The following is a 15,959-nucleotide window of genomic DNA, read 5'->3' as shown; positions in this document are numbered from 1 at the left end:
CTTATTTGAGATAAGTATGTTTAGAAAATAATATCTGCATAGCAACGCAGTTAAGACGATCAGATCTCCAACGAAGAAACAACTTTATTAGTTTGTTCTTGGAAGTTTTCCCTCCAATCGTATATAACGCATTTACAGCTGAAACTACAAAAACACTGCTTTAGATTAAACCCAAGTTTCCATTTTAATAACAAACGAGTTGAACGTTTGCTTCCCTTCAGCACCAGAAAGTATGTTTCTTCTATAATGGAAATGGGTGATGCACGAGAGGGGAGAAGAAGTGGGGTATACGTTTCACACAGTATGTTGAAACTATCCATTGGCTGTTGCAAATATTGAAACTTCGGCCAGGCTATCCATCAGGATCAAAATAGATCTGATGCAGCTGTCTAGTCAGTGAAACCCTACGATATACCGCCATGAAAGCCAATTGCGATCCCCTTCCCTCTCGGGGATAATGTCTTTCCATTATGTGAACGCATGCTATAGGCTTCGTGCGCAGAAGGTAAACAAACTCTACTCATATCAGCAGAATGTTCGGTTTTCGCCGAAAGCAATATTTTGTAGGTTGTACAACCTAGAAAATATTGTTTTCAGCGATATTTTAAGAATTTAAAGAAGAAAAATTTAAGAAATTAAAGATTCGTATTCATAAAATATGAATCTAATTTCTTCTCAAGGAAAAGAAATTGCCAGTCGATTTTTTTTTTATTTCATGAACTTCAAACCATTAAGTATATATGAGAAATATACTGTATATTTCAGAATCAAATATACCAGCTTATATGCAACAAGGCGTCGCTGAGGATCACAAAAGGGCGTTACATACTATGGTTTTTAAGATGAGACCTTACTAAAGGCCATATCTAGTCAAATACCTTAAAAAAAATTAAAAAAAAAACACGCATTTGAGTTTCTTAAGCTTTTTCATGGCATTTATCCAAAAACGGGTAGCACAGACAGCAAGATCCCTTGTGTATCACCGCGGTAGAACCCATAGTGGCAACGGTTTATTGGTCATTTAACAGTTGATTTCTTAAATTAAAATTGCATTTATATATGCTGCTCGAAATGATGTCAAGAGTTTTGAGGTACGGGTATTTGGTATGTTTGCATAGTTGAAAATACATTTTGTTCCGAATATCATTGGTTATTTCTGTTTATTTTTAGATAGAAATTGCTTGGTTCGTTTGTTGAATTATAAATCTTAATGCTCTACCAACTTTCGCAATTCGCTGAGAAACATTTTAATGATGGAAACATTTAAGTCATTCCCTAACGCAAGTATTATTTAACGGTGTACATGCGCAGGCTTCTAAAAATAGCTTGTTTCTTTTCTGAGAAAATCTGCTAGTTTCCCACATTGTTACGCTTTTGTGGATGTTGCGTGCTGCCTGTGAAAGAATTGCAAGAGTTCGTGTGAGTTTTCTGCTCATGCACAGTTTGTTTCGTTTCTGACTTGAATGAAAAGCTCCTCTTTTGCTATTCGTGTCAACTTTAATCCCCGAACATAACATTATTTCCAGACAGCATTTACTATTGTGATGAAGAGGTCAAAGATAGGTTCTGAATTGGTTAATGTATGAAAGTAGAATACATGAACAGAAATATCTGTTGCCTTTCCGAAGTAATCACTCCGTAGCGCAGTCAAAAGAATAAGCTATTGGAAAAACCTGGTTAGAATTTGCAATGAACCTTCGGTGCTATTAATAGAAAGAGACAACTCATATCATAAAGAAGTGACTTATTTTTTTTCTTTAGGAGAATCTGGGCTTACCAGAAAAAAGCCAGTCTCCTCCTTTATGCTAAGAATCTCGAGTTCTAAAAAACACTCCGAAAGTAATCCTTTGATTCCCATTTTCTTCAATAAAACTTGCTGCGTTGTTCACTGCATGCACTGTTAGTAAATGCAACAGGCCGTTACTGATAATTAAAATTAGAATAAAATGACTCCAGAAATCACAAACCTGGCATTATCGATTCATCGGTTTTTATAAGCGAATTTGATAACAGTACAAAGTTTAAATTGCCAGCTAGGTGGACATGATATCCTGGAGAAAATTAAAACAAGATTAAAAGTGAACTTCACAAAACTGGTGCTTCCAAGTAATTAAAGGTCGATTATTGCTAACTTTATTTTGATTGACTAAAGGCCAGAGGACTTGCCAGTGAGCAGCTGTCTGAAGAACGACAATTAAAGTCCAGAGTGCAAACTATTCATTAACCAGAAATAAAAATACGGTATATACATTTTGTTAAAAATGTATATACCGTAATAACGTGTAAACATGTAACTCACTAATATCTTGTCTACTACTGAGAAGAATCAACAGTTCAAAATACTGCTGTCGGATATGGAAACCTCAAAGATGAATGACTAAAAGGACTTTTTAGTCATTGAGCTAATATTTTACTTTCACGCTTTTTGCCTTTAAACTAAACGTCAAACACTGCAGTATCTTGAATGACACATCTTCAGCATTATGAAACGTCAAATCCCCAAGTTCTTTGGGATTCGTTCGTAAATCACGTTAGGCTACTTTTCATTTCAAACTTTTCGCTCCTCTAGTTCCCCCGTTTCACAACGCTATTATAAATAATGATCCTCTCCAAAAAAAATAATAAAATAAATAGTATACAATAAATAATGCACTGATAAATTGTAATTCCTCAGGATCACTTAGCAACTTGAAACAACTGCACAACCGTAATAAAATTCAGTAAGAAGACTGAATATTAAAGTATTCAAGGAGGATTTACTGCTTCCAAAATACAGTACCAATTCAGTTTACACAGAAGATTTGTCAGCTAATCGAACATTATCGCAACTTTTCAAGTTAGAAAGATGCAGGCATTATGAATTGTTTTGGCATTTTTGTGGTTCCAGAATATCATAACAAGTAGCATTTATCGGCAATAGCCCTGGATGGGAAGGAATAAAATATGAACAGGCAACTAAGGTCGTGGGAACTGTATATTATGTTGGCGAATATCGCATTTACTTCCGTCGATTTGCCTATTTTGAGAGAAGAGAAAAAAAAAATTACTTTCGTACAAAATCATACTGTTAATGCTGTTGACGTTATGTAGAAAGAGAGAGAATGAATCATTTTGGTCAATTCTTTGCAATCTGCAATGTCAGTCGTATCGCTTCGAATGGCAAATGTTAATGTCTGAGGCATACAGTCTATGAAGTGCCTACTTCATGAGTTTGTTCGGCCACACCCAAAGGCAGCCTGGTTCAGCAACCTCCATTGCTATGAGTAAGAGATCTTCATGCTTCCTTACACTCCTAACATAGCTCCCAGCCATTTCCATCTGTTTGTCTTGAAGGCTGCACCTTGCTCATAAACATTTATTTCACAAGTGAGGCCAAATCAGCCGTCCGCAGTTAGCTTCGGGAGCAGCCGGTCACATTCTGCGACAGAGGCATTGGAAAATAATTCAGCAATTCCTCTTTGCGTATTCATATTCTAATATGTTCAAGAATAACAAGTAAAATGTTGGGAGAAAATTCGATTTGGCTAATAATACATTATGAATTTATAAAATTGCTTTTATTATTCTTTATTGATCTGTTTATATGACAAATATTTTTTTTCTATTGGAAAGGCGATTTCGGTGACGCTATTCTGCATCATTTTCTTCGTGAATAATTAATATTTTTGTTCTACATCTTGAAGATATTGGGCATTACTATAAGTCTAGTTTTAGGTAAACTCAGTTGAATGTGTAAGCAATGAGGGTGAAACAAAAGAGTGGATAGCGTACCAGCTCTCCAACCAGCATATTGGGGATTCGAATCCCACTGTAGGTATTGATGAATACATTTAGGTGATGATAGATGAAATTCAACGCCCTCTCAGAGACCATCACCTTACATATCAGAACGGCTTGAAAATGTTTCGTTTTTGGTTTCTAGGCCAGGCGTTCCGAATTCTCTTATACAGCAACCTACTAAACGTGATAGATTTATACTCTTTCTATATGTTGGATTAATTAAAAAAAAAAAAACGATTTTATTTAGTGTCAGAATATACCGTTTATAGAAACAGAGCATTAACTTGCGAATGCTATTACACTATCAATCGAATAAGAATAAGGCCTAAACTTATAAGCGTATTAATCAGTGTTGTAAATAAACCAAATTATAATAATGCACATTAACAAAAAACGAAAGAAAATGAAACGTGTACGATAAAGAATTCCCCCCCCCCTCCGTTTTCTGGCATCTGCCAATTTCCAAGCGACAGGAGATGTTGCAAAAGCTAAATGACTTTAGGAAGTTTTAATCGGATAAAGTAAATTAACATCAAGAAATACGTTTTAATCTTGCTTTGTTCCTTTGTGTTGCGAAATCTACTGAGATATTTCGATATCATTAATTCGCTGTTACTGAGATTAAAGGGAATCGCAAAGAATAATTTTTAGTTGAATTTTAACAGTTACAAAGAATTAAGTTAAGTCTAGAAGGCAAGATTGATATGCATTTCGATAATTCTGTTAAAAAATTATAGCCTTTCTTAATTGCTTTCAGGATTTTTTCCCTTTTTCAGTAGCACATCATTGCAATAAGTCTTTCTTTTATAGACTTCAAAGCAACTTTAATTATCGTTTTTATCTGGTGGTACTTTTTTTTTTATTCAATCTACACGAAATACAAATGAGTTCCTGATGTGCATTAATATCAGATTAACGTAGCTAATTGCAATTCCTCCAAGAACATTTAATAATTACTTTGGAAACTTGGATAATTTGGTATATTATTTGTCGTCACTGGCACAACAAACCGGAACATATTCTCACTTCGTCACGTAAGCGATGCATTTTAATTTGGGTGGGTTGGTTGTAATTATGGCGCCCAAGCAGATAAGGAAACATATTACGTCTATTAATTGCACGTGTTCACTGGCCTGGTTTTATTTTTTAGTGAAAAAAGAAAAGAAAATCGCATTTTTAGGGAGGAAAAACTCTTCAAGCTCCGTATGACATCCTTAATCAACCTTCGACTAGAAAGTTTAATTTGGATAAAAAGCGCTATTAGCTCTTCCCTCCTCTACTGTATTATTCCCTAAATTAAGTTCATCGGATAATTGGTTAACAGGCGAACAACCAACTTTTAATTTTTCCCTAGAAATTCAAAAACTTAACGATGCAGATAATCTGCATTTTATTTGTAGTTGTTCAGAATTCCCCCCCCCCCCCCTCTTATTAAGCTGAAATGATTCCTCTACAGTGGATCACATGGTACGGTTATAAATTGGTTAAATGTGAATAGCTGAGATTTTTAAAATATGAATTGGTATTAACATTCAAATCTCTACTTATTCCTTAATATTTTTACAGTCCATCATTGGAATTGGGTTCTGTATTTTGAAGTCATTTAAATCTGATGGCAAAAGACGAGGACGAAAAATGCGGTTGCATAATCTGCTTGCGACAAATGTAACAATTATAATTGTTTATATATGAAATAATGCAGATCATTTTCAACGAAAGTTGCAACTGACTGTTCCTCTCTGATTCCGTACTCCCAATGAACAGTCCGTAAGATACTTATTCCATTAATGTCGGCCTAGGAGTCTCACATATGACTCCTCTTCAGGCCTTTGGCCGAGTAGTTAACATTCAACTACTCTCCACAACCAAGAGGCACCGATTTCGAATTCCGTCGTGGGTGGACACGGGCATTTGTGTTTGTTTTTAGGTGGGAAACGAATTTCAGCGTCCGGCGTGAGACCACCGCCCATTTTTCTGGAGGCCGCAAATGGCTTGAAAAAAAATCTATTCAGTCTAAAGAGCAGAGTTTCTGGATAGAAAAGTAAGTGAAAATGCAAAAATATAAAACATTAATTTCAAGAAATAGAAAAAAAAAACCTTAGTACGAATGTACTGTAGGTTTACAAAACCTTTCGTGGGTTGGACACACAGTCTTAGACTGGAGTGGAAGATTTGTTTTTAATGTAAGATGGATTTTTACCTGAAAATATATAAATAACGATTATACAAACTTATTCTTGCCTTCTTCCTATTTCCGTATGACCATATTTCTAATTTGGGAATTATATCAAGAAAAATGCCCCTGCAACAAAGTAACTACTGCATATTCATTAAATGCTTTAGCCAGCCACCATGCCAATGATTCTTTGCATTAATTTCACGTTAAGTATTTCTTCATCAGGTATATATAATTTATACATTTTATATAATTTATATAATATTTCCTGATTAGTTATGAAATAATCACGTACTCACACGAGGAGATTCCTTGATCATATTTAGAATCTCCCTTCTCTTGTAGGTAAAATGTCACTTTTATTCTGAATACCTTCAGTCGCTCGCAATCGTCTCGTGTGACTATTCGTTCAGAATTACCAAATGTCCTTGCAGAGACAGTATTACTGTAAAGCAAAGTTTCCCTCAAAAAAAAATTATATCCACTTTTAACTGTTGAACAGCAGATAATGCCTATATCAATATATTTTGATATATGCATTATATATCAAATATAATATATTGTATATATATTTTGCGCCCAAATATATATATATATATATATATATATATATATATATATATATTAATTTAACACGGATAAATTTTATTTAACTTTGGAGAAGCATGAAAATCCAGATATTAATTTGCACTTCGAAACAAAGTTTTTATCCTATAATTACAAGCGATCACATGTATTATTTCTATGTGTAGCTTTATTCCTTTTCTTTAATGAAGAATGTTGATCCAATTGTCTGCAGTGATGATTGGAAAGGTATTTATATTGGCAGAAACAGTTTCCTAAATAGGTATATTAAAAACAGTATTATTAGCGTTTCTACTGCATTTCTCATCGATGTTGAACAGTAGCTATTTTGAAATCAATGGTCCCCTTCCGTAGTGCCTGCCCAAAATTCAAAAACATGATTAAAAGGAAGTTTCATGACCTTATTTACACTCCTTTCCAAGTACAGTACATTATGCGCTGGGATTTGTCAACCCTGTGCAAAACAACGACGCTGTTCGAGAAAATGGTTCTCCATCCGTAAGGTAGCGTATGAGACAATTACATTCATTCTCATGAAAGTATAAACAATTCGAATTCGGAGACAAAATCCTGACATATCCATTTATGACATGTTAACTTATATTCGTTTAAAAAAGGGATCCAGAAAATTCGTTGTCGAACAGCGATATGAATCCAGATCTATTTCACGAAGAAATTTGAGAAAAGAAAGTGAAACGAATTAATGCCTTTGCGTGCCATCTTTTGCTAAGATCCCTTTGGTAAAATGTGCCGTATAAAAACTTTAACTGAAGGCGAGTTACTAAGCACATACAAACTGGTTTGGCTTTCTTAGAATTGTAGCTGAAATCACGTGGCCAGTATATGATATCATATCAGTTAATTGCATGTTCGCACCCTTCTATCAGAGCGGCTAACTCGCTTCATTTGAAAAGGATCTTCGCACACTGGTTCCAGCCCAATGGAAAATGTCTTCGAGACTCCGTTATTACGGAGGGAGAAGAAGAATTTTAAATATTAGATGTGAATGCCACTGATATAATCATATGTTTATGTACTGTACGGATATGTTTAAGTATATTATTATTACCATATTCTTTAACTGATACTGTTTTGTTGTTGTTTTTTTTTCAGAATACTCTTTTAAATGACGTAGCCTCTACTGATCACTTAACCAATCATATATGAGGATAATTCTATTATGTAAATGAGGGAGATTTCATCAGTGACTGCTTCCAGAAAGTCAAGACACAAGATCACATGAAATCAAAATAATTTTATACAGTTTTTAGAGATGAATTCTTTCGTTCTCTCCCAGTAATAACCGAACTGAATCCGAAGAAATTCCCAACGTTGAAAACTGCACATAGCTGTCTTTGTGCACATCAGAAACATGTCATCACGTGGAATATCAGATAATACCACGAGTGCTGATCGCTGGTGCTACGCTTTCCGAACAATTGACTACAGTATTCTAACTGTAGCCTGTTTGACGGCACAAATTTGTGATATGTAACACGTCATCACCTCCTTTTGTTAAACAACATCGTATAAATATGTACATAGAAATGTTTAAAGCGGACATCTGTGATGCAGAACTAAAGTGCCAACTGTAAGTAACAAAATCTTATTTTATTCTGGGAGGTTGCGTGCAGTTGGTCAGTCTTTAGACATTCGTTTTACAGGGAACTAAACGCAAAACTAGTTGAGCAGTATTTCTAGGGATTTGTGGATAAGGAGCTGGTGACCCACAAAGAAAGATGTGAATCCGATACGATGCATTTACATGTCTGAACAAAACTTCGTTTGCAGGGGGAAGGAATGGCTTATAATTACAGGACTTTTTTAAAAGACAGCTAATGCTGCTTACTATTCGCTATGAGACACTTTTGCCGCCATACTGATAACTTTTCCTGTTATTTTTACATTCGCAAATGGGAATATTTTTATGATATTTAAAAGAGAGAGAGAAATATATATACATTCATATTAAAACCTAATAAGGGAACGACAAAAAACGAAGCGAAAAATAGACGATTTATCTTTTTGAAAGAGGAAAGGGAAAAAAGTGTACATAAAATATAAATTACGAAGAAAGGTAGAAATGTCCATTTTCAGGAATCAAAGCCAGCAGGACGTTTTCTTGAATTCACTCCGGCCTTTCATGAATTTAATATTTGCTGGTGTTTCAAAACTACACAAGTTTGACTTTTGAACTAGTCGATGGCCATATCAGTGTACGAGACAATTTAAATTTCTTATTTTGTGCTAAATGATTGATTATAACCATTCAACACACAATATGCTTTGGACTCTGTGTTCAGTGCTAATGAATCATTATCAGTGTTGTACACTTACGTGTAGTCTCTAATACTGAAATAAGCTATTTCACACTGGTTTGAATACTTATTCTACAAAGGAATAAATCAGTAATTTGAAACATTGTCCAAACATCTAATAATCAGGTAATAAGCAAGTGAAATGGTGAAGGATTATAACAATGAAAACTTTTGTAGGAAATTATGATAGGGAAACGCCGCCGAATATTTCAAGATCGTATTATGAACTGAGTCATATTGAAGAAATGGTTCGCTCCGTCCATTGTAATCCAAGTAAATATTTGTCAACTCATAACACATGAAAACTACAATAAGCCTAAAGGCCAGATTCGTTAATTAGCCTCAATCTATGCTCTCTATAAAAAAGCAATACTATATATATCTTCCTTTGTTTTAAGATCTCTGATAGGTATTGTGTTCAATTACGATGTGTAAATCTGATTAAATGATCAGTCAAGTCCAAGAAAAACCTTCAAAAACAATTTATCTCCAGCTTAACTGCAAATTTTGCAAATGAAAACTTTGGAAGTGCACCACGATATTTTGAATATTCTCCTATCGCTTAAACGAACGGTGTCATGTGTAGAATTTGTTTTCGCAGTTATTGTTGAAAGTCAATGAAGACTGCCACATTCAAGCAGTCTCCAGTCAATGTTAATACCCAACGTTATATGCATGGTTATCTACTTGCTCTATACTATTAAAATGTCTGTTTTCTTCACCAAATTCATCTCTCACCCACAAGCTTGATGTAACTGTCCGCTGTAGCCTTCTAAGTGAACACGATGAGTTCTCTGCTTTCATTTTATTTTAGAAAATATGTACAAGGGGGGGTAGTTAGGAATAATGAAGCATCTTTGAGAATTTTAAGCTCCTAAATAAATGCATTTGTTACCTTTTTTTGAGCAGTGAGAAGTTAAACGGCTAGTGACGTCTCTTTACAAAGAAATCCAAAAACCGTACTAAATCTCGATTCTTCAAAAATATTGGTAAAAATGTTCTTAATTTTGTCCACCATTAACGAAACGGAACTCTATTCTACGGCATTTGGTAGTCACATATCTGCATATATAAGTTTAGCATAAAAATATAGGACAAATTTCAACAATTGAGTGTAATTCTCATTGTCACCAAGGCTCCTGATTTTTGTTTATTTTTTTTATTTTAGAAACCCTCCGCGGTTGATTGGTGAATGGATAGCGCATCCGCTGTCGGATTGGCATGCTCTGGGTTATGGGCATCCTGAAGTTTCTTGGGAGATGAATTTCATCACCCTGTGCAAGACTACCACCCTGCCTACAGGGGACGTGAAATAGCTTAAAATGCATGCTTGGTTTCTGGAAGGTTCCCAGTATTATTATCTGACCTTTAGTCCGTCCCTGATACTAAATGCACTATACGTTTACAACCTCTGCTGGGTAGGATTCAGATAAATATAACTAACGAATACAATTCTAATGAAATCAGTTTCCTGATATTTTTATTGTTCGAATTTATATGAACATATTAAAAGACAAACTTTACAAAATTCTATCAAGAGTTAGTCTGAAATGTGTTCTACGATACAGCGATCTACCAGGCATTAAATCGGTTTTTCAATTATGTGAAAATAGTTAAATATTGTACAATATTTTGTTTCTGTTCTATTATAGTACCCGACAGCATTTTAAAGTCATAGTATTTTTAGAATGCAAACTCAATTCTGGTAGTATTTTAATACGATACGATCAGAGATTGAACGACGCTGAACAAAATGCCAGGTGACGTTTGACATTCAAAAAGGGACACGCGAATTCTCCATTAATGATTTTAGGATTACTGCAGAAAAGAGCACGCGAATAATTACAATGTAAATTATTTACGAGAATCATTAATTTGCATGGCTTACTTTGAAGAGCTTTCCAAGAGTCGTTTCTTCAATGCAGACGATGTGTCTTTTGTACTCCCCCCCCCTTTTTTTTTTTTTTTTTGAAAACTGCACATTATGTTGAGCAAACAATTAGTTTTTTCATCAACATGTTGACTTGACTATCAGTACTTATCTATTGAAACTTAGAATAAATTCTGTTTTTGGACTCTGCGTATTATATGCAGTGTTTATTCCCTGTATGATCGAAGAAAAGTGAAAAAATAAAGACAGGAAAAGTGCATTCATATACTTTTCTTAGATTTATTCTCATGAGAGCCTCAATGAGAAAAACGCATTTATATATCAACGAAAATCAAAGATTACGATAAAGAGTCATCCACACAAATCCTAGAGCAGAAGGCACTATTATCGCGAATGCAGTGTATACAAAGATCACTTGGAAAAAAGTGCTAAACGTTTGAATTTAGACAAGGGGCAGTGCTTTTCAATGTAAACATTCCTTCAATGGATGGACGTACGTAAAACTCTGAAGTTCGTCCTTTAAATCATACATTTTCAAAATGTTACCATTTGAAAGATTTGAGCAATGGAAGCCAAGTTGATGTTTCTTCAAATGTCACCTTCAGGAGAAATCAGTCCATGACAAAATATATGACTTCTTGTAGATAACGACATTCGCGCCTTGATGATATGATGCTTCTACGAATATCTTTTGGCTTTTCAAGCCATCACGGTACTCTAAAACAGGAGTTTGTTATTAGTTTGTTGGTTTGTGAACTTTCAGAAAATGTGCATGTGAAAGGAAGTATGTGGTGACTTTATTGCATTCAACCTTGCATTGCCTCACTGGTACCATAATACATTAATGTTTAATCGCCAACTGCAATTTTTGAAATGCAATGTCTTAGAAAGGTGTACATTCTCTAGCTATTGAAAACACTTTCATGTATAGTCAACTTTCTTTTGTAAAAAAAAAAAATCCTTAAATTGCAGCCATCGTCATTTCAATCTGTTTTCTATTCAGTGCTCATCTTAAACTTATTTTTAAAAAATACGAAATTTAAATTCTCCATGAATGTGTTACATCTTTATATAAATCTTCACAGAGTATTCCCGTCTTTGATCAAATCCTTCCATGTTCAAATTTCTTTAAATTCATGTTAGTACCACATTCGATTTCATAATGAAAAGTGCTAACCAAACTAATGCATAGTACGTTAAGGACCATACCATAACTCACCCAAGCCTGCTGTTTCGTGTTCACCTCAATAACTATTTTGGTGTTCTCTATTTAGTGCATGCATATGCAGGCAGTCTTACATGACTAAAGTCAGTTTATACTGAATAGTAGAGTTCTATAGTAAAGTTTGGCCGATAATTAACTCATCTGTTATAGAAATTACTTGTTTATTGTAATTGCAGCTAAATTATGTTTTTTTTTTTTTTCATACTGAATTGTTTATGGCATGGTGTCACGCTATTTTTGAAACTGAATTCTGTAGATATAAAAAAACACCAATTCAAATTATTTTATTCCCTTATTTTATTACGAAATCTGAACAATACAATATTACAAGGATTATTTGCCATAGATTGGTTTTTCACATCAAGAAGAGCTGCAAGGATATCAATCGAAGTTTTAATGGGAAATTTCATAACATTTAAATTCGGCAAAAAATAAAATTTAATCGACTTGCAGTTTTGAAAAAAAGAAAAACAAAAAACACAGCCTTTTGGAAACTGAGTAAGGTGTAACATTAAACTATTTTTCAGGCTCAGTTTCGAAGGCATTATTTCTTTTTTTCTGCCGTGATAATAGAAAGAAATATCATTTTGACTATTTTACTTACTTTGAAAACAGCAAAATCCGCTACCTGATAAAAGTGCCATATTAAAACAAGACTTAACCAACAGTGCCAAGGAAATTTCAGGAATAATTATAAGAACACGCAATTATTTTGACAAAAGAATTCTTCCACAATTGTAAATCTATATATATATTCATGTAGATCTTTCTCGCTCAGCGTAGCAAAATCTTTGATATTTGGGGAGAAAAAAAAAAAGGAGAGTGTACCTCTTCTTATCCCACTATCTACATCGGGAGTCATTTTCATTTACTTAAAAAAATGCTTTTTCATTCAAACTTATATTAAAGCTGAATTCTGTCGATAAGTTCAACTATTCAAAGCTCAAAGTAACAAACATTCACGTCTGTATTCGAATCAGGAAATAGATTTATATAGCTTCGTGTTCATGACAAACAGTACTTAATTAGGTAACCAAAGTATTTCTGTTTCCGTTTATGACAATATATTAATAGTATTATTTCCAGATTAAAAAAAAAAAAAAGGTTCAGAGAAACCATGTAATTCCAGCGTGTAACTATTTTTTTTATCTGAAACAATATTAAAAATCCGCGAGATTAATTTAATGTTTATTATTTGCATTGTAGAATATATTGAGTTGATACGGGAGCCGAATGATGCATATTATGAGATCAGTCCTGAATCCTTGTAATCAAATTATGAAGAAAATATTCAAGAGGATGATGAATAGAAAGAATAAATTAGAATGACAGGAAATAATATTGGAAGACATGAGTAGCTGATAAACTTTAAACCAAAATCTGCATCTTCTTCACAGTGCACGCATCGCTACTTAACTTTACCGATTACAAACATAAGTGAAAAATCTCACTTCGAATACATTTCCCTAAAAAAAAAACATCCCATAAAATTTGCGTAACTTTCTTTCGAGCACACGGAAGGGAAGGTTAAGAGATATGAAAGCTGAGATTGTATGAATGCTAAAAAATACCATTGTAATTAATAATTACATAGTCAGCTTGTGAAAGAAAAAAAGGATCGACCCAGTTCTGTAAATGCAAACAGAAAACTTTCTCAGAACTCTTTAAAGAAGCGAGAGGTCGGAACAATGACCGGAAATCCTTTTCTGGAAGAATCGATTATGGGATGTTCACCTAACAGAAGACAGTTTTTAGAAACTACTGCACGTGGTTTTCTATCTTTATACAAATTTTGCTAGAATGCAGATTTTAAATTCTGGCAGTCGCTTTGTCATGACGATCGTGTAAACCCACAGCGTTAAGGGAAAGAAAAGAGTTGTTATTCGAAAGATTTCTTTCCCATTCAGGTACTCCACAAAACACTTCCGTCCAGGTTATTTTTCCACCCCGAGGCCAATAAGACCAGCTGGTTAACAGCTGGATTCAAAATTCCATTTGTTTAAATATGCTTCCATGTATATACATGCTTGTAACAAATCTTGCAAAAATGTATCCCAGTTTGTAACCCATTTAATATGTCTCACTTCTTTCACAAATGAATACTTTAGAAACATGAAGTTTGAAAATTATTAGATATTCCGATGTAGCTGTGGGATAAGAAAGGATTCTTGGGTAAAAAAGCCGATTATGCGAATAAATTGTTATAATGGAAGAAAATATGAATGAAGGTCTGTTTCATATGACAAATTGTATGAGAAATACCACTGAATATACCTTAAGATTTGTAAAAAAATGGGTTTCTTCCATTTCTGGTAATTTATTTATAAAATGAATAATTTATTGCAGAGAGCTGATACACTGCAAGTTTTATGTAGTTTTATTTAAATACCTTTAATATAGGGCAAAAAAGCTGACAAGGTAACTTAACGTGGCGTCTCTGTTATGAATAAAGCGTTTCATTGTTAACATAGCATTTCATCAAGAACTGTTACAACTTTGAACACTTGAAACTTGGAATGTAATTATGAATAGTAAAGAACTCGTTAACAATCTTTTGTCATTGAAGTAAAACTACATTCGCGTTCAGAGCATGCAAAAAGATGGTCAAAAGTGACTTATCTTTGCACACATAATTACGACGGCACATTATTTCATTATACTATTACGTCGAAAATCAGAACGAATTAGCTAATAACCTACAAACAAGACTTTTCTGCGTACACAGCCTTGCTCCGTTATTTTTGAAGGAAAGCATCTTTCAAATGCAGTTTTCGGTATTAAGATTTCTCTCGCTCGCGTGTAGTATCATTCTCTCAACATCTTGAAATATTTTGAATTGAAAGGTGCGCTTAAGTAAGGGGGATAGTCACAGGGTAATGCTCTTCGGAGATTACGGAAGTTGTTACGGTGATTAGGATGCTGTGTTAATCAAATATACACGTTGGATTAGGTTGGCCAGTGCGTATGTTGTCACGGTCAAGTTTCCTTTCCACAGATGTACAAGACTGCATTCAGTGAACATTTGTACGTTAGCGGGAACTTTTTCCGCCTTTAAATTGACGGAAATAAATTTTTAGTGGCTTAGTGTGTGTCATCCGAATGATAGTTGATTCTCATACAGTTCACAAAATATCACGTGCTGCAACAACAAACTCCCTGAACTGGCACAACAATGTGATAATCTTGTCTACATCAATCAGCAAGATATAACCGGCTGCTGAATAACGTAGCCGAGGAAAAACCAGCTTTGGTTCAGATCTCGTGTGTCAAATCAGATGGTCTTGGTTTAATTGTTTATAATTACCACGGAGGCATTTTAGACAGTGTGACGCCATTTTTGTTAGGCCTGTCACCCACGTCAATATTCTTGTCGATTTATTTGTTTCCCAAGAAACAAAAAAGAATCCGTTTCAGGAAGGAACTGTTCTGCCACTTCCGCCTTCGACTAATTAACTGAGTCGGTCTCATTGAGAAAAACAAAAGCGCAGAAAAAGTTTCTCCCGTTCTTGATGGATTTCGATTTCTGGCCATTCCACGATGGCGCCATCGTGGCAAAGTCGTCTTTCCGATGTGTTAGGATGGCGTCATTTACGTGTAAGGCACTGCCCACATACACCCCACGTGACTCAATGAAAGAACTAAATATATGATTGAAATATTTAGATAGCAAGAGGCGAAAACAAATTCCACAGAATTGTTTTTGTGAAAATATCTGCAGTTTTCTGTTAATTTCATTAAGAAATGATGGAAGCATAGCAAGTATAATAGCAGGACATCAGGCCACTTGTTATCTATATACGCATGGAGATTACATATACATTATTCACATTAATAAAACACTACACGTGTAGTGTTTTATTAATAAACACTACACGTACATACGGGATCTGCTCTTCGCCTAGTACATAGGCGATTTATCAGTGGTATTGCCTTGGAAACTGAATTCACATGAAAGTTATTTTTAGAAAAATATTTGTTTATGAT

General features: G+C 34.3%; 1 protein-coding gene across 1 annotated transcript in view; it reads left to right on the top strand.

The window, feature by feature from the left end:
• LOC150104336 (uncharacterized) overlaps positions 1-8,407 on the top strand; it is a 232,070-nt gene extending 223,663 nt beyond the window's left edge. Inside the window, exon 8 of the mRNA XM_090396301.1 lies at positions 7,655-8,407. Within this exon, the coding sequence (XP_090252427.1) occupies positions 7,655-7,708 (54 nt within the window). The 3' untranslated portion in view covers positions 7,709-8,407. The remainder of the gene's footprint in view (positions 1-7,654) is intronic.
• Positions 8,408-15,959: the final 7,552 nt, after the last annotated feature.

Source organism: Typopeltis vanoorti, chromosome 8 (genome assembly GCF_054136105.1).
Source record: "Typopeltis vanoorti isolate ZY-2024b chromosome 8, IOZ_Tvanoo_1.0, whole genome shotgun sequence".
NCBI classification, from domain to species: Eukaryota; Metazoa; Arthropoda; class Arachnida; order Uropygi; family Thelyphonidae; genus Typopeltis; species Typopeltis vanoorti.
This window is presented reverse-complemented; position numbering and strand designations above follow the sequence as displayed.